Raw genomic sequence first — 24019 nt, forward strand, 5'->3', positions numbered from 1 at the left:
GGTAATTTTCTGCCTTTGATCTTACTGCCATACAAATTCATTAACCGGTCAAACTAAGAAATGAAAAGCTAGATGTGATGTCAACCAAAGATTCCACTGGCATTTTATTAACTCTTGAGATTGAAAAAGACTAATTACATCCATCTGCAAATACCCATCACATTATTCTTTTTAGGATAAGCAATGTAAACCAAAGAAATTAAAGGCCTGAGATAAGAACATGTAAAAGAAAAATAGATAAAATTCGGGTAGTTCGGCACCATTCACTGAGTCTCCCCATATTTTTCTGCCCATGCTAATAATATAGCTATATGTTAACACTGTCTTCATACATTGCTTACTTTCTCTTTACACCTTTGCTCCGCGAGCTGCATTGGTTACCAGTTGTCTTCCGGGTGAGGTTCAAGGTCTTGGTTATGATCTTTAAGTCCCTACATGGCATGGGTCCGGGGTACCTCGGGGACCACCTGCTGCCGGCTTCAACTCCCCTCCGCCCTGTGCGTTCCCACAGAGAGGGCCTCCTCAGGGTGCCTCCGGTCAGGGAATGCCGACTGGCGGCCCCCAGGGGGAGAGCCTTCTCTGTGGGTGCCCCGGCTTTGTGGAACCAACTGCCGGTGGAGCTCCGGACGGCATCGGACCTCCGAACTTTCCGTCGTGGTCTGAAGACCCATTTGTTTGAATTGGCCGGTCTGGCCTGATGGGGGAGCTGGGTTTTAAATTGTCATTTTAGATTGTATTATTGTTTTTAATTGGGCATTGATTTAATCTTTGTTTTAACTTTTGTATAGTATTGTATTTTTATTTATATGCCCTGTGAACCGCCCTGAGTCCCCAGGGAGAAGGGCGGTATATAAATTAAATAAAACGTAAACGTAAACGTAAACGTAAATTCCTAACATCTGTCTTTTTGAGACCTCATTAAATCCACCAAAAGACAATCTTCTCAGCCTTCCCATTCATCTCAATCAATTCATTCCATCTTTGCAGTGCTTTTTTTTGTAAAAGAAAAAGGTGCCGGAACTCACACATGTCATACAACCCGCCTTGCCTACCCTACAAGGTTCCTTCCAAAAAAGGTGCCGGAACTCCATTCCAGGCGTTCTATGAGAAAAAAAGCCCTGCATCTTTGCATATTTGTTGTCCAATTTGTTCCACTTTTATTCTCTTGATATAGTCAAGCCACCTCAAAATATGGTGTTCGTACTGCTTATTCGCTTTTGCATTCAAATCCACTTTCATTCAGCGCTAAGGTAGTTTTTACCCTATGTGACTACTACACACATCAAGAGTATTCTGTTCCCATTGCAGCAAACTTACTTTCATGTTTCTCCCAGTATATACAATTTGATTTCTGTAAAAGTAAATGGGGGGAAATGTACAGACATGATTTCCCCTTCTACTAACAAATATTAATTCTTGGCAACAGATCAAACATTTTTCACCACCTTCCTGCCAACATTTGCAAGTCTTAAGCTTTTCCTACCCATTTTCCCCTGTTGAGTTAACATTCTGCCAAAGTACAGAAGTTCGTCAACTCGTTGTAGTTTTTCACCATGGAAAAATAATCTATAACCAATCATTCATTCTCTGTCAAACGCAGCTCCCTAGGTTTCTGAGACATTTTCAGTTCTATCACTCATCAAATATTATACCACTGACTGCAAAACCATTTGGGCTCTTCATCAACGTGGCTTCGCCAGCGTACAAAAGTGCATGTAACTTGCACACATCTAACAAAGACACATGTAAATTGACTGCAGGCGTTCTTTATATATTTAGCCATAAAACATTTTAAAACAGCGGCCCCCAACCCTTTGGGCACCAGAGACCAGTTCCGTGGAGAGAGGTTTTTCCGCAGAGCGTGGTTTCATGTACTACCTGCATCCCACGGATGAGGCTTTGCTTGTGTTCTGTACCAGCCTGCTACCGGCCCTGCAGAAAAGGCAGGGACAACCCCTTTTACAATAAGGCAAGAGGCTGGAATTATGCCTGCCAAATTTATTACTACAAAAACAAACAAGACACGAACCAAGACACAGGAGCTTTAAGAAACACAAACTATCCAAGCGGTTGCCTTCAGCAAACCAGCCCTCCCCACACATTCCCCTTATATAGAGTTCAGGGCGTGGCTTCTCTCTGCCTCCTTCCGAGAAGCCCCATTGCCTTCCTCTGTCTACTCCTAATTGACTGCCTCCTGCGTCGGGCGTCCTTGAACAGGGCCAGCTGTGGGTCATCTTCATCCACGCTGTCAGGCTCACACAGCTGGGTCTCCGTGGTGACCAAGTGGGAGGGGCCTGGCTGAGGGCTCTCATCAGCAAGATCTTCAACCCCCTCAGCAAGGTCTTCAACCCCCCCCCCTCCTCCTCCTCTGAGTCGTCCGACCCAACTGCCGAACCCACAGGCTGACCCTGAATCACAACAGCTTGTTTGCGAGTCCCAATTTCTGGCAAGCCACAGCCCGTTGCTGGTCCACAGATTGGGGCTTGGGGACCCGTTTAAAAAAACCCCAAGAGACATCACACTTTCTTTCATTACTCTGTGTCCTCTTCCCTATCATTCAGTGAGCATTCCATTTATTCTCACGCATGCTTTTTATCCATTATAGGCAGATGTTCTTTGACTTACTACCATTGGTTTCATGATCATTCAAAGTTATAATGGCATTCTTCCAACCATCAGGCAATACGTTGTTTTCATACTGATATTAAAGAAGCTACCCAGATACTTCCAATATCTCAGGGGCTGCCACTAAGAAGAGGGAGTCAAGCTATTCTCCAAAGCACCTGAAGGCAGGACAAGAAACGACGGATGCAAACTAATCAAGGAGAGAAGCAACTTAGAACTAAGGAGAAACTTCCTGACAGTTAGAACAATTAACCAGTGGACCAACCTGCCTCTAGAAGTGGTGAATGCTCCAACACTGCAAGTTTTTAAGAAGAGACTGGACAGCTACTTGTCTGAAATGGTATAGGGTTTCCTGCCTGAGCAGGGGGTTGGACTAGATGACCTCCAAGATCCCTTCCATCATCATCATCATCATCATCATCATCATCATCATCATCATTATTATTATTATTATTTATTTGTTTGTTTATTTGTTTGTTTGTTTGTTTGTTTTTATAAACCGCCCTTCTCCCGAGGGACTCGGGGCGGTGTACAGAGTAAGGTAGGTAAACATAATGAAACAGTATTGAAAAACAATAATCAGAACAAACTGGGACCCCAATTAGAGCTATCAGGCCAGGCCGGACTGCTGGAACAGGTAAGTCTTTAAGTCGCGCTGGAAGGTGCGGAGGTCGGGGGCCATCTGGATTTCAGTTGGTAAGCAGTTCCAGAGGGCTGGCGCACCCACTGAGAATGCCCTCCCCCTGGGGGCCACCAGCCGACATTCCTTGAGCGGTGGCACCCTGAGGAGGCCCTCTCTGTGGGAGCGCACAGGGCGGTGGGGTGTTGACATTATCATTATTATTATTATTATTATTATTATTATTATTATTATTATTATTATTATTATTATTTTAAATGTTTTTTAATTTTTAATTTTAATTTTAATTTATTTTATTGGGGCTATTAATTTAATTCTTTTTAACTTTTGTATTGCTGTATTTTATTGTTGTTAGCCACCCTGAGTCCTTCGGGAGATAGGGCGGCATATAAGTCCCAAAAATAAATAAAATAAATTATTATTATTATTATTATTATTATTATTATTATTATTATTATTATTGTTGTTGTTGTTGTTGTTGTTGTTATTATTATTATTATTATTATTATTATTATTATTATTATTATTATTATTATTATTATTCTCCTTAAGCAAGTGGCTTCCTCACAGGCAGTCCTTCACTTACCACCATTTGTTTGGTGATTATTCAAAGTTATAACAGCACTGAAAAAATGTGATTTAGGACTGGTTTCCACACTTGCGACCTTTGCAGCTTGGCAACTGGCATGTATTTGTGACAGTTGCAGCGTCCTGGGGTCATGTAATCACCTTTTGCGACCTTCTGACAAGCAAACTCAATGGGAAAACCAGATTCACTTTATAACTATGCTACTAACTTACCTGCAGTGATGTGCTGAACAACGGAAGGAAGAAAGATCGTAAAATGGGGCAAAACTCACTTAACAAGTGTCTTACTTAGCAAGGAAACGTTGGGCTCAGTGGTGGTTGTAAGTTGAGGACCACCTGTATTTTAACATTTCTCCAGCTATACCTTCCACATTCTGCAGCCTTATTACCTTTCAGGATTTGTCGCAGCATGTATAACCCTCCTTTCATCAAGTTTTTTTCTTTAATCCTAATATTTACAACATTAGTCTCAGTTCTACTATCACAATCCTTACCACGCAAATCTCTAAAATGCTCCTTCCAGCATTCTCTCAATTTGGTTTAATCCTAAATTCCATCGCTGTTATTTTCACTTCCATTCTCTTTGCCAGAGGCTCCTCGTTCCACTTCCTAACTAAAATTAATCATGCCGAGACTAATTATAAAATATCTTATATCAACAGATGAAAATACGCAATGTGAAAACATCGGATTAGCTTGGTTTTTCAGGTAATTTCTAGACTACGAGGTTGCTGAATCTATGGCAATGTATGGAAGATGAATGCTTGTTTATTCTCACACGTTACTAATAATCCACGTTGTAATCTATTCTGTTCCATTTACACAATTCCATTAGAGAACAATTTATTTATTTATTTTAATTATTATTAATTATAAATTATTATTAATTTACCCCTTTTATCACTGCTGGTAGCCCTTGACTTAAATAGTTCCTTTAGTGAGAGTTCAAAATTACAACTGCACTGGAAAAAGTGACTTATGGCCGTTTTTCACACTTACGACAGCTGCAGCATCCCCATGGCCACATGATCAAAATTCAGATGCTTGGCAACTGACTCGTATTTATGACGGTTGCAATGTCCGGGGTCACGTGATCCCCTTTTGCGACCTTCTGACAAGCAATGTCAGCGGGGAAGCCAGAGTCACTTAACAACCATGTTACTAACTTAACAACGGCCCTGATTCACTTAACGACTGTGGCAAGAAAAGTCATAAAATGGGGCCAAACTCACTCAATAAGTGCCTCCCTCGCCTAGCAACAGAAATTTTGGGCTCAGTTGTGGTCGTAAGTCGAGGACTGCCTGTACATGAAAGTTGTGTGCCAGGTTTGTTCTAGGAAACGAGACTGAAAAAATCAGTGTGAATATAATTTGAATCATTGATCATTTATGGTGGACCTGTGATAAAACAAAGAAATGTTGGAGGAGGATTCATATTTTAATGCAGAAAATTCTTAAAATGAATATAAAGATTAAACCAGAAACCTTTCTTCTGGGTTTAATGGAAAAAGACTTGGGGAAAAAATGGAATTCTGATTTTATACAATATATGTTGACGGCAGCAAGACTATTCTACGCTCAAAAATGGAAGGAAGTTTTGATTTCCGCCATGGACGAAGGGCTACAAAAGTTGATGGAATTAGCAGAGATGGCTAAATCGACTGTTTTGATAAAAGAAAAGAATATAAGTACTTTTGTTTCTACTTGGAAACCGCTTCTGGACATTGTGCTTGAGGTAGGAAAAAAATGATACTTTGATTTTGGGTTTTACCAATTAGATTTATTTGTTGATATAGAAACAACTAGTTCATAAAGGTAAAGGCAAAGGTTCTGCACATGCGTGCTAGTCGTTTCCGACTCTAGGGGCCGGTGCTCATCTCCGTTTCAAAGCCGAAGAGCCAGCGCTTGTCCGAGGACGTCTCCGTGGTCATGTGGCCGGCATGACTGGATGCCAAAGGCACATGGAACGCTGTTACCTTCCCACCGGAGTGGTCCCTATTTTTCTACTTGCATTTTTTACGTGCTTTCGAACTGCTAGGTTGGCAGAAGCTGGGACGAGTAACAGGCGCTCACTCTGTTAAGCGGCACTCGGGATTCGACCCGCCAAACTGCCGACCTTCTGATCGACAAGCTCAGCGTCCTAACCCACTGAGCCACTGCGTCCCTGTAACTAGTTCATACTACTATAGAAATGCAAAAAGTTGAGGTTTGATGTTAATGCCTTATTTTACTGCAACAGTAGGAAGTCAACACCTTTTTTTCCTCCCCCCTCTTTCCTACGCTTCTCTTTTTCCCTTCCTTTGTCCCCTATTATGCTTGCTTTTTTATTTTCGTATTTTATATTGTAAGTGAATAAAATAAAATAAAAATTAAAAAAAGAAAGTACATGTAGAAAATGTGAAAGTAGTCTTCATGAATTATTTAAAGTACGAATGGGCAGAATTCAAATTTGACTGATTGATCTATTTTGGTTTGGGTTTTAATGAGGCCCAACGATGCACCAGTCGGAACCATGAGCAGAATAAATACAATGCGTATGAATATGCAAAATCTCTAAGCAGAGTCTCTAAAGGCTGGATTACAGCACAAAAACACACCCGCACATACAGGTAGTCCTTGACTTATGGCCACAACTGAGCCCGAAATTTCTGTTGCTAAGCAAGACAGTGTTAAGTGAGCTTTGCTCCATTTTACGACTTTTCTTGCCACAGTTGTTAAGTGAATCGCTGCAGCTGTAACACTGCTGTTAGTTGATTGTGGCTTCTTCACTAACTTTGCTCGTCAGAAGGTCACAAAAGAGGATCACGTGACCCTGGGACACTGCAACTGTTCTACATACATGTGAGTTGCCAAGGATCTGACTGTTGATCACATGACCACGGAGATGCTGCAACGGCCATAAGATGTGCCGTTGTAACTTCGTAACTTACAACCATTAAATGAGTGGTTGTAACTCGAGGACTCTTCTCACGAAGCTGCATTCCTGGTGATGCTTGTTTTCTTCCTTCCAAGAGCCAAATTTAGGTAGCAAAAATATACTATACTGTTGCTAGGGTTTATATCAAGGGGAGTTAGAAACGCGTCCCTATTTATCACAAAGCCACTAGGCTATTTTAATAGAACCCAAGCTATTTTCTGTCCATTTCTGAAGTTGCACGTATGATTTTGACATGTATGTATTCCCATGCAGATGTGTTCAGAAATATTGTCCGATTTTACATTCTCATATTGACAGTTTCATAATTCCAATGTCTGAATGGTAGGTATTCATCATACATTGCTTATAAAAATTTTCAAATTTACTCACAGACATTTTCCCATTACGGTTGGCTTCCTCCCTCTCTGCCAAGGCTTTCAGAAAATTATCTTTCAGCTCTTTCCCAGCACTTGACAAAATTCTAGAAATGAAAAAGCAGAGCAGGTTGTTTATTTTGCTTTCTTCTTGATCCAAACAACCCCCTAAAGGAAAATGAAATTTGATTAACATTTCTTGACAGAAGATGTATCAACGCCAGGATTCCAAACCAAGTTAACGAATTTGGTTTTCATGTTGCATAAAGCCATAAGATTGTTTCTGGCATATGCCTAGCCATTATGGTTACTATGCGAACTCAACCAACTGTGGCTTAGTCAAACATTAGGATTAAAACAAAGAAGTGCTTACTGTAATATGTGGAACCATCGATTAAAAGAGCTTTTCTAGATATACTTGATCAATAAACATAATCCCTATTGCTTCTAATTAAGATTTTGTAAGGTGCACTTAGAAAACAACTGATCAGGTCACCCAAGTTATTGACTTATCGGTTTACATGCCCCACCTTAAACCATTCTAGGAAATAAAAATATTTTTAAAAACCATTAAATAAACTTGCTTTGTGAAGGAAAGGACAGGTTTTTCTGAAGAGTTCCAGAAAGTTTGGCCCATAAGTTTCTTCAAGATGAGTTTGGGTAGCAAAGTCCACTAACGCTTAGCTAAAAAAAATGTGTTTGTTTCTCTGAAATAGCAACTGACCATTTCGAATTCCATTTTTAAAAGGAAACCAGGCCGCTAAAGAACAGGGTGGTTGGACACCCTCAAAGCTGACACCAGCCACAGCACAGAACAACTCAGAGAAGTAGTGCAAGATCAGGAGACGTGAAGAGACCTGGCCCATAGAATCGCCAAGAGTCGGACACAACCATCATTGGAGGATTAACCAGTGGAACAGCTTGCCATCAGAAGTTGTGGGTGCTTCATCACTGGAGGTTTTTAAGAAGAGACTGGGCAGCCATTTGTCTGAAATGGTATAGGGCTGGGGTAGGCCACCTTGGCTCTTTTATGACTCGTGGACTTCAACTCCCAGAATTCCTGAGCCAGCATGGCTCAGCTTGGAAACTCTCCCTTTCCCCTCAGCATGGCTGGCTCAGGAATTCTGGGAGTTGAAGTCCACGAGTCATAAAAGAGCCAAGGTGGCCTACCCCTGGTATAGGGTCTCCTGTTTGAGTAGGCGGTTGGGCTAGAAGACCTCCAAGTCCCTTCCAGCTCTATTCTGGTTGATTGATCACCTGTACACATACAAGAAAGCACATACAGTCGATTTCACCCAAGAAATTTACATTGACTAATTCACATTTGGTCATTTACCTATTTCTAAATGGAAATAGGGACGCGGTGGCTCAGTGGGTTAGGACACTGAGCTTGTCGATCAGAAGGTCGGCAGTTTGGCGGGTCGAATCCCGAGTGCCGCGTAGCAGAGTGAGCGCCTGTTACTCGTCCCAGCTTCTGCCAACCTAGCAGTTTGAAAGCACGTAAAAATGCAAGTAGAAAAATAGGGACCACGACGGTGGGAAGGTAACAGCGTTCCATGCGCCTTTGGCGTCTAGTCATGCCGGCCACATGACCACGGAGACGTCCTCGGACAAGCGCTGGCTCTTCGGCTTTGAAACGGAGATGAGCACCGGCCCCTAGAGTCGGAAACGACTAGCACGCATGTGCGGGGGAACCTTTACCTTTACCTTAAATGGAAAAATGCCCTAAAAGTTTACCTTTGCCCCCGTGCCTAACAGTGGCATTTTCACAGCAAACTACTGCCAGGTTTGCCCCGTTATCTATAACACAGTTGTTTTGCGGCATGGCATTCAGCTCCACCACAACCCAACGACACCCCTTGCACCTGTGTAAGCTTAATAGCCATTTGCTTATCTATCCCATGCTGCTTCAGCTAACTTTGCATTCCACTAATTCTGTTTGGCTAGGATTCAATTTCTTTATTAGGACAAAATCCTTATAAAACCTCCACATTCATCAGATTCATCTCAAATAGAAGGTAGTTAGTTAAGTAGATAAGAACTTCAGTAAGAGCAATAGATCACAAGGAATATGTGGACGGGACCCGGATAACTTTGGAGAAGTCTTCTCAGATTCTCTGGAGTACGTTCAAGGATCAGAATTACATTATGTATAAGACTTAGGCTGCTGATGACAGAATTCACAAATGATGGAAGCTACCGATGGTTATTTTGTTTCCTCTACTATTTATCCACTTTCCCACTTTTAATATAAAAGATATATAAAGTAATCCGAAAGGTGCTTTTTCAAAAGGCAACCGGACGTATATTTTCTTTCTTGAAGATGTTTCGCTTCTCATCCAAACAGTGTTTCTCAGAAAGAGGTCCAACAACGAGATGATTTCAAGGAATGTAAATCCTTCCATTCTCCACCATCCAGTCAGAACTGAAGAAGCTTCTTGGATAAGAAATGAAACATCCTCAAGGAAAATCAAACTCCAGTTGCCTTTTGGAAAAGCACCTTTAGGATGAAGTTGCCAAATTTGGAGACCCCCTGCAAAGGATCTAGTCAGCTGGGTCAATTTTGACTGGAGGTACAATTATCAAGTCCCAAGCCGTGAAGAACTATACAGATCAACACAATCAGCTTAAATAATAAAGACAAGAAACAAAAGAAGACACTGCTTTATGTGAATTTTAGAAAACTAACTCTGAGGCCTCAAGGAATGGTGTGTGCATGCCTGTATGTGCATAAAGTGTTCAAACACACACATACAATTTAGTCGGAGTTAAACATTTCAGTTGTGGCAGGTGAGATTTTGACATATTCAAGAACACTTGCCACAAATATTTTTGCCTAACCATTGTACACACAATTAGCCTGAGCCGAGACTGACTTAATTTGCAAGGTCCGAATTTCTTTGTTATGTGGTGAGGAAATTACTAAGGGGAGGAAGAGGAGCTATAGCACATATTTACAGACTGCGCTAGCACAAAAAAGACACCACAAAAATGACCCTCAGTTAATGCTACATGGAAAAACTCCAGACATGACTGATCAACTCACGTCTTAGTCAATTTCGTCTTTGCAATTTCGTCTTTGCATGTCTTAAATTACTGATGTATGCATACAGGTAGTTCTTGATTTTCAACAATTCATTTAGTTACTGTTCAAAGTTATAACAACACTGAAAAATGTGACTTCTGACCGTTTCTCACACTTATGACCATCCCCGTGGTCAAGTGATCAAAATTCAAACACTCGTCAACTGTTGTGTATTTATGACAGCTGCGATGTCCTGGGATCACATGGTCACCTTTTGTGACCTTCTGGCTAGCAAAGTCAATGGGAAAGCCAGATTCACTTAACAGCCGTGTTACTGGCTTAATAAACTGCACTGATTCGCTTAACAACCGTCTTGCCTAGCAATGGAAATTTGAGGCTCGGTTGTGGTTGTAAATCAAAGACTATCTGTACTGGTTTCCACAAGCATTTCCACAGCTTTTTTTTTTTTAAAAAAATGCAATTTACTTTTACAAAGAGATCCTGTGATATATTTCCAGCTTCTAGAGGAACAGTGCTGAAACAGTCCTCACCCCCTAGGCCGTAGGTATTCATTACTGATCTTCAAATGAGATCAGCAGGGCACAGACTTAGAAGCCGAGAACCACCTTTTGCACTCTGCTGGAGATCTGTGGTTGGCCGGATGGAAAACAAAACTCACAAGCAAAATCTGCTAGAATTATCAACTGCTGTGACATGGGACTTCGAAAGACTTACAGATGAACTGGGAAAAGGAGAACTGGAGCTGTTTCTTTTACTTTCAATATCAGTCACTGCCAAAGTGATTGCTTTTTAATGAGCTTTCCTTCCCTCCCTCCCTCCTTCCTTCCTTCCTTCCTTCCTTCCTCCCACCCACCCATTATCTATCATCTCCCTCTCTTTATCTCTCTATCTCTATCTCTCTGTCTATTATACCTGTATATCATCTATCTAAGCCATCATCTACCTATCAATCATCAATCATCTATTATCTATCTATTATCTATCATCTCTCTCTCTTTATCTATCATCTATCTCTTTATCTCTGTCTCTCTATTATATATTATCTATCTAAGCTATCATCTACCTATCAATCATCTATCATCTATCTATTATCTATCTATTATCTATCATCTCTCTCTCTTTATCTATCATCTATCTCTTTATCTCTGTCTCTCTATCTATTATATATTATCTAAGCTATCTGTTCTGTACCAGCCTGCTACCGGCCCTGCAGAAAAGGCAGGGACAACCCCTTTTACAAGAAGGCAAGAGGCTGGAATTACGCCTGCCAAATTTATTGCTACAAAAACAAATAGAACAAGACACAAACCAAGAAACAGGAGCTTTTCAAGCGGTTGCCTTCAGCAAACCAGCCCTCCCACGCATTCCCCCTTAAATACAGTTCAGGGCGTGGCTTCTCTCTGCCTCCTTCCGAGGAGCCCCATTGCCTTCCTCTGTTTACTCCTGATTGACTGCCTCCTGTGTCGGGCGTCCTTGAACAGGGCCAGCTGTGGGTCATCTTCATCCACGCTGTCAGGCTCACACAGCTGGGTCTGTGTCGTGACCAGATGAGAGGGGCCTGGCTGAGGACTCTCATCAAGCTCTTCAACACCCCCCTCCTCCTCCTCCTCTGAGTCATCCGACCCAACTGCCGAACCCACAGGCTGACCCTGAATCACAACACTATCATCTGTCTATCAATCATCTATCTATCAATCATCTATCAATCATCTATCTATCTATCTATCTATCTATCTATCTATCTATCTATCTATCTATCACAAGTAGTCCCTGGTTTAGAACAGTTCATTTAGTGACCGAAGTTGTAAAGGCACTTAGTATTAACAAGGGTGTTAGTAACACGGTTGTTAGATGAATCTGGCTTCCCATTGACTTTGCATGTCAGAAGGTCGTTAATTGTTGTTGTTAGTTGCGAAGTCGTGTCCGACCCATCGCGACCCTATGGACAACGTTCCTCCAGGCCTTCCTGTCCTCTACCATCTTCTGGAGTCCATTTAAGCTCCCATTGACTTTGCATGTCAGAAGGTCGCTAAAGGTGATCACATAACCCTAGGACGCTGCAACTGTCATAAATATGAGTCAGTTACCAAGCCTGTGATTTTTGATCACCTGCAAAGGTCGTAAGTGTGAAAAACGGACATTTTCAGTGCCATTGTGACTTTGAACGGTCCTTAAATGAACGGCTCTTAGTGGAGGACTATCTGTATGTGTTTCTTCAACCAAACATCCACTGTCCAATAACTGTTTCTCTCACGTTTGATGAAACAATTACACTTATTTTTTGAAATGACACTTATCTTCTAAAAATTCACTCTGGGACTAACTTCATCCCAGCGAATTTGACCCTGCCAGTTGCTGCAAGCTGTGTTATCCATTGAAGATTTTAAACAGGGCACCTTGAATGTAGAAGTTACTTTTGAAAAGAAAGTTAAACTCTTACCATTTGACATTTTTTTGGCCCAGGTTCAATTGAGAAAAGGGCTTGGAAACTTTTGATTGTTACTTACATAATCTAATGTGCAGGAAATACTTTTCAAGGGGCTTAATCCTATGTACTTCATTCTTTAATCAAATGAACGGTAATTGTGAAAACTACATTTACAACTTCATACGTAAAATTGTTATGAAGTCAGGACTGGTATATATATTTTTTTTCTTTTTTGGGGGGGGGTTGTTTTTTTCAAAATACTCCAGCTGCTTATGTTCTTTATTTGAATAGTTTCCATGGTTATCACAGAGTTGGCTGACAAGGAGAAATCTACACCTGACATAATATTGGCAACCGCCTTACAAACAGTTAACAGCAAGCTAACAGCAATGTGGTCCTGTCATTTCTCCAATATTCACAAAATTTTAAAAGGTTACTTTATCAGCTCTAGGCTAACTTCATTTTAAAAAAAAATGCTACAGTCGCATTGTTTGCTTTCAAAGGGAAGAGGGTTTTTTTTTATTCTTCCTTGCATGCAAATAATCAGAGGAAAAAAGGAGAAAAGGCAAAGTTTTTAAAAGCAAATACTACTAGTTTCTTCTCTCTCTCTCTCTCTCTCTCTCTCTCTCTCTCTCTCACACACACACACACACACATAGAGGCACCCAGCAATTGTGCAATTGAGTTATTAATATTACATCCAGCTCCTTTCACAGCAGGAATTCAGCCCATAAAATAGTATGTGCAGTCCTAGCAGGTCTTCTGGGGGAAAATGATTATTCAAATCTAAAAAAGAAAAATTAGTTTCTCGCACAATTGTATCCTTGACGACGGAGGAATGTCCTTTTAGTTCTGTAGTGTAGTATATTTCATCCAAAAAAAAAAGTACAATGCCCACTTATTTTCCAAAACCATCTACATATAATTCAAGAAGTATGTGTTTGTAGTTTGTTTGTTATTGTAATTTCCGTAGTCTTTTAAAGTGATTAAATAAGTTGCCCTGAAGAGTTAGCAACTGAGCAGCCTTAGAAATTGACCAAATGAGGTAAAAAACACAAGCAATCCTAAAAAATCAATTCTGATAATCCTCAACTCACAACCATTCGTTTAGTGGCCGTTTGAAGTCGCAATGAGTGACTTATGGCAGTCTTTCCTCACTCAACAACCATTGCATCATCCCCATGGTCATGGGATCAAAATTCAGTTGCTTAGCAACTGACGCATATTTACGACTGTTTCAGTGTCCCGGGGTCCTCGGATCCCCTTTTGTGACCTTCCGACGAGCAAAATCAATGGGGGGGGGGGCGGGGGGGAAAGCCAGACTCACTTGACAACTGTGTCACTAACTTAACAACTGCAGTGATTCATACTGCTAAGCTTGTAAGCCGCCCTGAGTCTTCGGAGAAGGGCGGGATATAAATGGAATTAAAATAAAAAAAAATAAAAAATAAACAAAATTTAACAACTGTGGCAAGAATACTGCAGCCAATTTTGGTCACCGTATCACAAAAAGGACTTTGAGAGTTTGGAAAAAGTTCAGAGAAGAGCAACAAAGATGATCCAAGGCCTGGAGACTAAAACATATGAAGAACGGCTACGGGACTTGGGTCTGGCTAGTCTAAAGAAAAGAAGAAATCGGGGAGACATGATAGCAGTCTTCCGGTATTTGAGGGGCTGCCCCAAAGAAGAGGGGGTCAAATTATTCTCCAAAGCACCAGAGGGCAGGGCGAAAATCAATGGTTGGAAACTGATCAAAGAGAGAAGCAACTTGGAACTAAGGAGAAACTTCCTGACAGTGAGGACAATCAACCAGAAATCGTGGGCGCTCCATCACTGGAGATTTTTAAGAAGAGACTGGACATTCACCTGTCTGAGGCAGTATAGGTTCTCCTCCTTGAGCAGGGGGCTGGACTAGAAGACCTCCAAGGTCCCTTCCCGCTCTATTCTATTCTAAGAAAGGTTGTAAAATGGAACAAAACTCACTTAACAGATGTCTCACTTAGCAACAGAAATTTTGGGCTCAATTGTGGGTCAAGGACTACCTGTATAAGCATACAAGCAACGCTACTATAACTAAGACATTCCCAAATACAAATTTGCCCCCGAAATAAACCGATGACTGGATATAAGCAACAAGGGGAAACTGTTTTTCATGTTCACTTCCCCCGCCCCTGCCACTGAAGCTGCCAAACCACAAAATTTTGACTTATCCTTACTGGAAACAGAATGTTGGGTTAGCAATCTGGCATGATTCAGAAAAATAATTGTTACATAAAACAGGATACCACCATAGTTGTCTATAATATAGATACCATTCCTGGAAGGAATTCTCATTAAAAGATACTTACATGGTATAAATGACAAGACAGCTAACATGTGCATTTTGGAGAGGGGATATTTTTAAACTATCCAAAAACAAAATCAAACAAATCAGGAAGCGACATGATAATTCTGATCATTAATCGTTTTCCAGAACTGACTCCTATTTCTTTGTGTCGTTTTGATAGATAGATTAAAAGGTGACATTTTAAAGATTTTATTTTAAGACACCAAAATGGACACTCGGCCATACCCCAGTAGGTCACCTTCAGATTTTTTTTCCTGGCCACTGTTAAAGCCCTCTCAGCTTTGAAGCACACTTTTTAAAATAATAATAATAAATTGGGATGTGGTTTGGGGAGCCTTAGAGCTATAAATATATACTTTCTCAGCAGTCTGGAAGAAATAACTAAGCAAAATCTAAAAAATATAGAGATCAAAAGTATATGAACCTTGGATCGCACCATACAAGAGGCACTTTTAAAAATAAACATCTTTAGATCAAGTCATAATATTAGTCTACTTTTGGGCGGGGACGGAAAATATCGGTTACAGTACATTATCACACACTTTTGCTACACAAGATACAATGTGCCTTTACAACTAAAAGGTACCATATATTGATGAGTAGTAGATGAAAGACTTAGTAAAAAACTAATAATAAACCTAAGCAATTTTCAAATTTTTATTCTAATGGAATAGTTTCTAACAAGCTATGCAAACAAACAGCAAGCCTTCCTTTAAAAAATGCACAAAGATTACTTCTAAGAGATTTGAAGAAAAATAAAACTTCTGCATCTTGGCATTTTCTCTTTAGCACAAGATGTTCCTTGGGTAATATGTACCTGAAATGTTTGTTTTGCTGACCACAAATTAGGCAAAAAGAGGGGTTTTCCCCCCCTTAATTTGTAGAGAAAGCTGAAAAAAAGAAAAGTTTTGGGAAGCAAAGGGCACACACAGTTGAAAACTGGGGAAAGTAAGATCCAGCTTGTACAGGAAGTGCTCAACTTACAACCACAACGGAGCCCAAAATTTATATTGATCAATGAGTAATTTGTTCGATGCATTTTGTCCCATTTTGCGACCTTCTTGCCACAGCTGTTAAGTGAATCATTGCCGTTGTTAAGTTAGTAACACGATTGTTAAGTGAATCTGGCTTCCCCATTGACTTTGCTTGTCAGAAGGTCGCAAAAGGGGGTCACGTGACCCTGGGACACTGCAACCGTCATAAATACGAGTCAGTTGCCAAGCATCCGAATGTTGATAACTTGATCATGGGAATGCTGCAACAGTCATAAGTGTGAAAAATGGGTTATAATTTACTTTTTTCAGTGCCGTTGTAACTTCAAACCATGACTAAGGAAATGGTTATAAGTTGATTACTTCCTGTACAGATAGTCCCCAACGTACGACCACAATTGAACCTAAAATATCTGTTGCTAACTGAAACGTTTGAGTTTTGAGTTTTGCTGTGTATCAACTGTGTTAAGTTAGACAGGTATCAAATATTGTGTATTTAAAGAAGTGGTTGTAAAGGTCGGTCCTTTTCAGTTTTCATATACAGGTGGTCCTTGACTTATGAACACAACTGAGCCCAAAATTTCTGTCGCTAAGCGAGACAGTTCAGTGAATTCTTCCCCATTTTATGACTTTCTTGCCACAATTGCTAAGCAAATGATTAATATTGTATGTTACTTATATGTAAGGGTGTAGGTCTATACATGTTGCATATAGTATGTTTAAATGTGTTGTGTATGTGTACACTTAGAGAGCAAGCAATTTAATTTTTAATGTGTGCCATTGTGTCCATAGTAAAAAAAATGACAATAAAGATTATCTATCTATCTATCATCTATCTATCATCTATCTATCTATCTATCTATCTATCTATCTATCTATCTATCTATCTATCTATCTATCTATCTATCTAACTATCTATTTTATCTATCTATCTATCTATCTATCTATCTATCTATCTATCTATCTATCTATCTATCTAATCACTGCAGTTATTCAGTTAGTAACACGGTTGTTATGTGAATCTGGCTTCCCCATTGACTTTGCTTGTCAGAAGGTCACAAAAGGGGATCACGTGACCCCAGGACACTGCAAGGGTCATAAATATGAGTCCGTTGCCAAGCAGCTGAATTTTGATCATGTGACCATGGGGAGGCTGTAATGATCGTGTGAAAAACAGCCATAAGTCACTTTTTTCAGTGCTGTTGTAACTTCGAACAGTCACTAAACGAACTGTTGTAAATTGAGGACTACTTGTACAGGAAGTCCTCGCTTAACAGCCAGTCACTTAGCCAGTTTTAGAAGTTACTATGAACTCAAAAAATAGTACTTATGACCTGAAGTTACAATATCCAGGTATCCACAATTTGGCAATTCAGCAACTGCCCCACATTTTATGGCTGTTATGCAATGTCCCTCAGTCACATGACCTGGATTTACATCATTTTTTTTTGAAAAAAATTGGCATTTACTTCCAGTTTCTGGAAAAATGGCTCATTATGGACAATGGGTTCACTTACATTTACTCTGCAACTATCATAAAAATGGTCTTAAAATGAGGCATGGTTGCAAGACCCACTTAATGACCAGCATGACTTACAATATGAAAAAATGACAATAAAGGTTATCTATCTAAAGGTTATCTATCAATAGTAACTCCACAATCAATTATAGTTGTAATTCAAGGACTATCTGTATACAGACCTCATTCAAACATTTAATCAGAGTTTTCATCCATGGATCAAACAAGAGCAGATATCAATAGGTTGTTTAGTCCTAGATCCTATAATCTTTAACATTATATTGAAATGAAGGAAATGTTTATCAAATGAGCAAATGAACAAAATGAGGCCAGTTTTGTTCTACGGGATAAAAAACAAAATTCAAAATAATCTTGATAATTTCAACAAATGGGGTGAAAATAAAATAAAAATTAACAAACACCAATGTGACTAGAATAGGTAAATGAGTAATAAGAAGTAGTAAGAATAGGAAATCAAATGCAGGATGGGTGATAAATAGAAAATATTTTGGAATAGAAAAAAGGTAAAGGTTCCCCTGCACATGCGTGCTAGTCATTTCCGACTCTACGGGCCGGTGCTCATCTCCGTTTCAAAGCCGAAGAGCCAGCGCTTGTCCGAGGACGTCTCCGTGGTCATGTGGCTGTCATGACTAGACGCCAAAGGCTCACGGAACGCTGTGACCTTCCCACCATAGTGGTCCCTATTTTTCTACTTGCATTTTTACGTGCTTTCAAACTGCTAGGTTGGCAGAAGCTGGGACGAGTAACGGACGCTCACTCTGCTACGCGGCACTCGGGATTCGACCCGCCAAACTGCCCACCTTCTGATCGACAAGCTCAGCGTCCTAACCCACTGAGCCACCGCGTCCCTTTATTTGGAATAGTAGCTGATTACAAATTAAATGTGAGTCAACAGGATGATGTGACAGCAAAAAAGGCAAATTGAATAGCAGGCTGCATCAACTGAAGAAATCGCTCTTCCATTATAGTCTTGGTCAGATTCCACCTCAAATAAAAAGTCTGATTCTGGGCACCATAGGTAACCAGGATAGAAGAAAACTAAAACAGGTTTGACAAAGGGCTACAAGGTAGGACAAGCAACTGGAAATAAAAATTCAGTGAAAAGAAATGGAAGAAACTGGATCTGTCTAGCTATGAAAAGAGAAAACCGCAGGAGAATGTAACAGCTACATCCAAATTCCTGGATGTCAAGACTTATTCTCTATCTTTCTAGTGTGCAGGACACAAGAATTTAAGTTACAGGAATGCACATTCCAGCTGAATGGTAGGAAACATTTTCTAATAACAAGAGTTCTTAAAATGTGGAACCTCTGACCTCAGAAAGTTATGTTCCCCCCTCCTTCCCCTTAAAGGGTGTCTTCAAACAGAGGCTGGATAATTAATTATCTTTGGGGATACTTTAATTTGGCACATCTGCGCAATGAATTTCTGCAAGGTGCTCCAAATGGCCTCAGCTTCGTGATTCAAAGCGCGCAGGTGGGTAGCTTCCCCTGCTGCTGGACCACAACTGAAGATCCACGCTACAATCCCTGGATATCATGAGATCTAAACATCCCCATCTTGTCTGGATCACAGTCAACACAACTGAGGATTTGTTTTTTCAGCTGCTGGAGGGTTTAAACAAAAGAGGACTGCCCAGAGCTTCACTTAAAATACTAACTTGGCAAGGCAAGCGGGGTGGAAGAAACCACATACCTGTGCAATTGAACAGATGGTGCAGTTAGTAACAATGAATGAACACAGCATTTCTAAGTGGGGAAGGGGGCTTAAGCCAGTATGCACTTTACCACAAGACTCTGATCTCTTTGTACTTGGCCGGCTGGCCATTCTCTATTTCAGTTATCAAGGCCCTGCTATGCAAATGAGAGCAGATCAGAAGATACACACCTGTGTTTGCCTCCATCTTTAATATTCCAGAGAAGGCCTTAAATCCCGTTTGGAGGCAGGCAAGCATAGAGCAACGTTCAGCTCAGGTTACAAGCAAGCAGGTGAAACAGCTTTTCAACTTTACAACAGTTGTCTGCTGCATAATAATAATAGCCCTGCTCTCAGGGCTGAGGCTACTTGGTCTAATTAATTTCTACAGGTTCTTATTGTGCCTAGGCACAACTCAGTGGCCTGTGGCAATTCCGGACCCCAATATCAGAAGATTAAATACAATTTAAAAATTAAGCTATGGTAGAGCAACAGCAGAAAACGTAGGGAAAAATCTACCCTTTGCAGCCGATATTAAGCGACCGAAAGCTGGAGGGATTTAAAGGAATTTCCAACCTTTGAAAGACAGAATAAGAGTCTTCCATCTTTCATGAGGCAAGGAGTTCCTCTGAGAAGGCCCTCTCTTTGTTTGTCTGGATTCTTTCACTCAAATGGGACACAGTGTCTCTTCCTGTGACAGTTCCTTAGGACAGGGCTTTTCAACCAGTGGTACGGGTACCACCTGTGGTACATTGGCACCTGAGCCCAGAAGAAGCACTGATCAGCTGGAATGTTGCAGCATATCCAGGGTCTTGTGATTTACATTCAGATGCTTTGCAACTGATTCATATTTATGACGGTCACAGTGTCCCAGGGTCATGTGAAGTGACCAAAACCTGCTGCAACCACCCAGCAGAGGTGGGGGGAATAGAAACCAAACACCCCCCACCCCACCCCCGCTGCCAAACCTCAACAGAAATGCTCACAACAATGAAAACCTCGGAGAGGAGGAAGAACGCCGCCGGGCGGGCAAGCAGGTATCTTGGTCGGCTATGATATGGGGGGCACTTTTTCAGTGCCATTGTAATTTTGAACAGTCACTAAATGAACTGTTGTAAGTCGAGGACTACGTGTAGTTCATCACTTTTTCCTTTTTTTTTTTGGTCATCAAGTTTTTGACACTGCTAGGCGACTGGTGGTACTTGGATGTTGCCATAACCTAAAAGTGGTACAATGGGTGAAAAGGTTGAAAAACCCTGCCTTAGGATATGAAAGGAGGCCACTCTGTGGCATTGTGGGGAAAAATGCAATTCATATGACATATCATAGGCAGCAATGCAAATAATGGCAATAATTATGCTCTTGACTCCTGACTGTTGGACATTACCATCACACCGAAAGTACGTAGTTCTCGACTTCTGGCCGCAAGTGACCCCAGAAGTTCTGTTGCTAAGCAAGATAGTTGTTAAATGAGTTTTGCTCCATTTTTATGACCTTTCTTGCCAAAATTGTTAAATGAATCACAATCAAGGACTACCTGTAACTATTTTGTTTTCCATGTGAGGCTCTTCCTTAAAAAAAAAAGTACTCAATCTGCTGAATTGGCCTTTGTTATATTTATTTTGCACATAATTGCACCTTAACTCTTATATATGTAATTAATATGAGAGGAGTCAATTCGCCTTAATTCAGGAATAAAGAGATCAAGTCAATCCCGATTAACATATTTTTACAGAGCTTTACAGAACAACACATGTTGCTGCTGCTTCCTTATAAACTACTTTAGGATGAAAGCATAGAAAATCATTTGCCAATTAGTATATGATTATTTAATTGATGGATTCAGCTCCTTGATAATTGTATATATTAAGGAAAAGAAAAAAGATCAAGTGACATGTCTTTCAAAGAGAGGCTGATGTACAGGTAGTCCTTGACTTACAACAGATCATTTAGTGACCATTCAAAGTTACAACAGCACTGAAAAAAGTGACTTATGACCATTTTTCACACTTACGACCATGGCAGCATCCCCTTACTCATGTGATCAAAATTTGGATGCTTGGCAACTGGCTCATATTTATGACCTCTGCTTTGCCCCAGGGTCACGTGATCCCCTTTTGTGATCTTCGGACAAGCAAAGTCAATGGGGAAGCCACATTCACTTAACAACCATGCTACTAACTTAACAATTGCAGTGATTCACTTAACAGCTATGGGAAGAAAAGTCATAAATCGGGAAAAACTCACTTCACCAATGTCTCACTTAGCAACCTAAATTTTGGGCTCAGTTGTGATTGTAAACCGAGGACTACCTGTATTCTTACAGCTCAAGTCAGTCCTCGAAAGCTTTAAAGTAGCGCACCAAAACACATGGAACACATAACTGCAAAATTAAAACTCGCACCCCGCAAAGAAATTGGGTGCAAAACACATCCGTTATGGGATGACACAGTAGAAATATATTAAAACTGTGAATCTCAAGACACCAACAGGCATATCCTATTCTTATGGTTTCCCTGAATGGAATTTTATAAGCAAACTCCAGATATAAATCTAGGAAATGAAACCCATGTGTGAAGGAATACAATCTTCCCCAAATGACAGATCTTAAAAAACGGGACCAACCGAGCAGAACATTTGAACAGCAGTCAAGCAGTTGTCATCAAAAACAGCTGGAGACCGTGATAAAGTTCTCCGGCTAGCAGTGTTTTATCGAGCAGTTGTCCGGGTGCAATTCCAGGTGGTTCTCAAACCCAGAGCGAAAAGAGAAAAAAAGTCATAAGACCCAACGTTTCTCAAATGCTTCTGTTATATATGTGTAACCAGTTTAGAATCTCTGGTAAATATACGTCGGCCAATGGCTCCACCTGTACTTACAGTGTCCAGCTGACATCTTTGAAGTTATGAGATGACCTCTGACCACCTTCTATTTTCGTTCGCCTGAAGGCCTTGGAGACCCACATGGACCCAAAGACATTCGTACAAATAAGAAAGATAAACAGATGGTTGCAGCCACCATTCTGTTTTGAAATCATAAAAGGGCCAAGGTTGAAGACCCCTGCTCTAAGGCCAGGTTTTTTTGGCTGGGGAATTCTGGGAGTCGAAGTCCACACACCTTAAATCAGCCAAGATTGAGAAGCACTGCTCTGTGTTTCATGACCTTGGTTGGTGGGAGGTTTTCATTCTACCGAATGGTGCAAGACCGTACTCTTTTTTTTCCCTGCAAAAGGGCAAAGGTCACAAATTTTGAAGTGAGAATAACAGAATAATAGAGTGGCAAGGGATCTTGGAGGTCTTCTAGTCCAACCCTTTGTTTAAGCAGGGACCCCAGGGCTTTTTTTCTCATAGAACGCTCAGAACGGAGTTCTGGCACCTTTTTTGGATGGAACCTTGTAGGGTAGGCAAGGCTGGTTGTATGACATGTGTGAGTTCCGGCACCTTTTTCTTTTACAAAAAAAGCACTGAGGGACCCTATACCATTTCAGACAAATGGTTGTCCAATCTCTTCTTAAAAACCTTCAATGTCATACAATTGTTCCATGACATAATCTGCAAGACCCACAATATTTCAGAAGAACAGCCCACTGATCATACAGATGGCTGTGGGACTCCTGCTTACTTCTCTAACCTCTAAATATTTTGAATATTGAAGTTACATGCAAGGAAAGTGGTCCATATGAAGCCTTGAGCTGAATGTGAAAGCTGAATATATTTCTCAGAGAAGTGGTATACCTTACAGGCATGTCAAACTCGCGAAGTCATGTGATGTCGCATGACGTATCGTGACTTTTTCCCCATTGCCGGCAATGGGGAGGGCGCGGTTTCGTTGTGATGCATCCGGCCCGCGGGCTGGCAGTTTGACATGCCTGCCTTAGGACAACTTTAAGACTTGTGGACTTCAGCTTGACAACTATGGTGGCTGAGGAATTCTGGGAGCTGAAGTCCACAAGTCTTAAAGTTGTCAAGGTTGCAGACCCCTGCCTTAGGACCTTCATTTAAACTACGGTTCATTAAGGCATAGTTAGTGGCCTTTGTAATTTATTCCATACAAAGACCACTAACACACATATGCCTTTGAGTAGCTTACATGAAACATGGAAAACATTTAAAAAGCAGTACAGTTGAAGCTGTGGAGTCAGCATCATTGCCCTTGAAGAATCAACAGCTAAGATTTTTAGAAAGCATTTTTATTTTATATATGAGTCCCACTAGCAATATTGGATTTGAAGCCAGAACAGATGGTAGTCTAATATATCTACTGAGATCAATAGCTGAGAAAATGCTGAATCAGGTTCACATTCCATGTATTCCAATATAAGGATTGCAATGCACAACATGAAAGCTTTGGACCCTGTTATTTATCCCCATCTTGAGATGTTAAATATTGGAAGGCTTCAGGAAACTAAACTTGCCAGTAGCCTGAGACAGATTTACCTTCTTTTTTCGGAGTGGGAGAGAGTGAGAGGTTGCCTTTGTTGATTCCTGGTGACTGCCTAGGCCTGGGGCAGGCAACCTTGGCTCTTTTATGACTTGTGGACTTCAACTCCCAGAATTCCTGAGCCAGCCATGCTGAGGGGAAAGAGAGGTTTCCAAACTGAGCTATGCTGGCTCAGGAATTCTGGGAGTTGAAGTTCATGAGTCATAAAAGAGCCAAGGTGGCCTACCCCTGGCCTAGGCCTAGGCCACTTTATGACTCGTGGACTTTAACTCCCAGAATTCCTCAGCCAGCCATGCTGAGGGGAAAAGGAGAGTTTCCAAGCTGAGCCATGCTGGCTCAGGAATTCTGGGAGTTGAAGTTCATGAGTCATAAAAGAGCCAAGGTTGTCTA

General features: G+C 40.9%; 1 protein-coding gene across 1 annotated transcript in view; it reads right to left on the reverse strand.

Moving 5' to 3' along the window:
• Positions 1–24019, reverse strand: part of CFAP299 (cilia and flagella associated protein 299) — a gene marked incomplete at its 5' end in the record, with an annotated part of 293999 nt that overhangs the window by 212678 nt on the left and 57302 nt on the right. The window contains one exon of the mRNA XM_083367208.1: positions 7160–7250. Coding sequence (XP_083223334.1) covers positions 7160–7250 — 91 coding nt within the window. The remainder of the gene's footprint in view (positions 1–7159; positions 7251–24019) is intronic.

Source organism: Vipera ursinii (assembly GCF_947247035.1).
Source record: "Vipera ursinii genome assembly, chromosome: 7".
Classification (NCBI taxonomy): Eukaryota; Metazoa; Chordata; class Lepidosauria; order Squamata; family Viperidae; genus Vipera; species Vipera ursinii.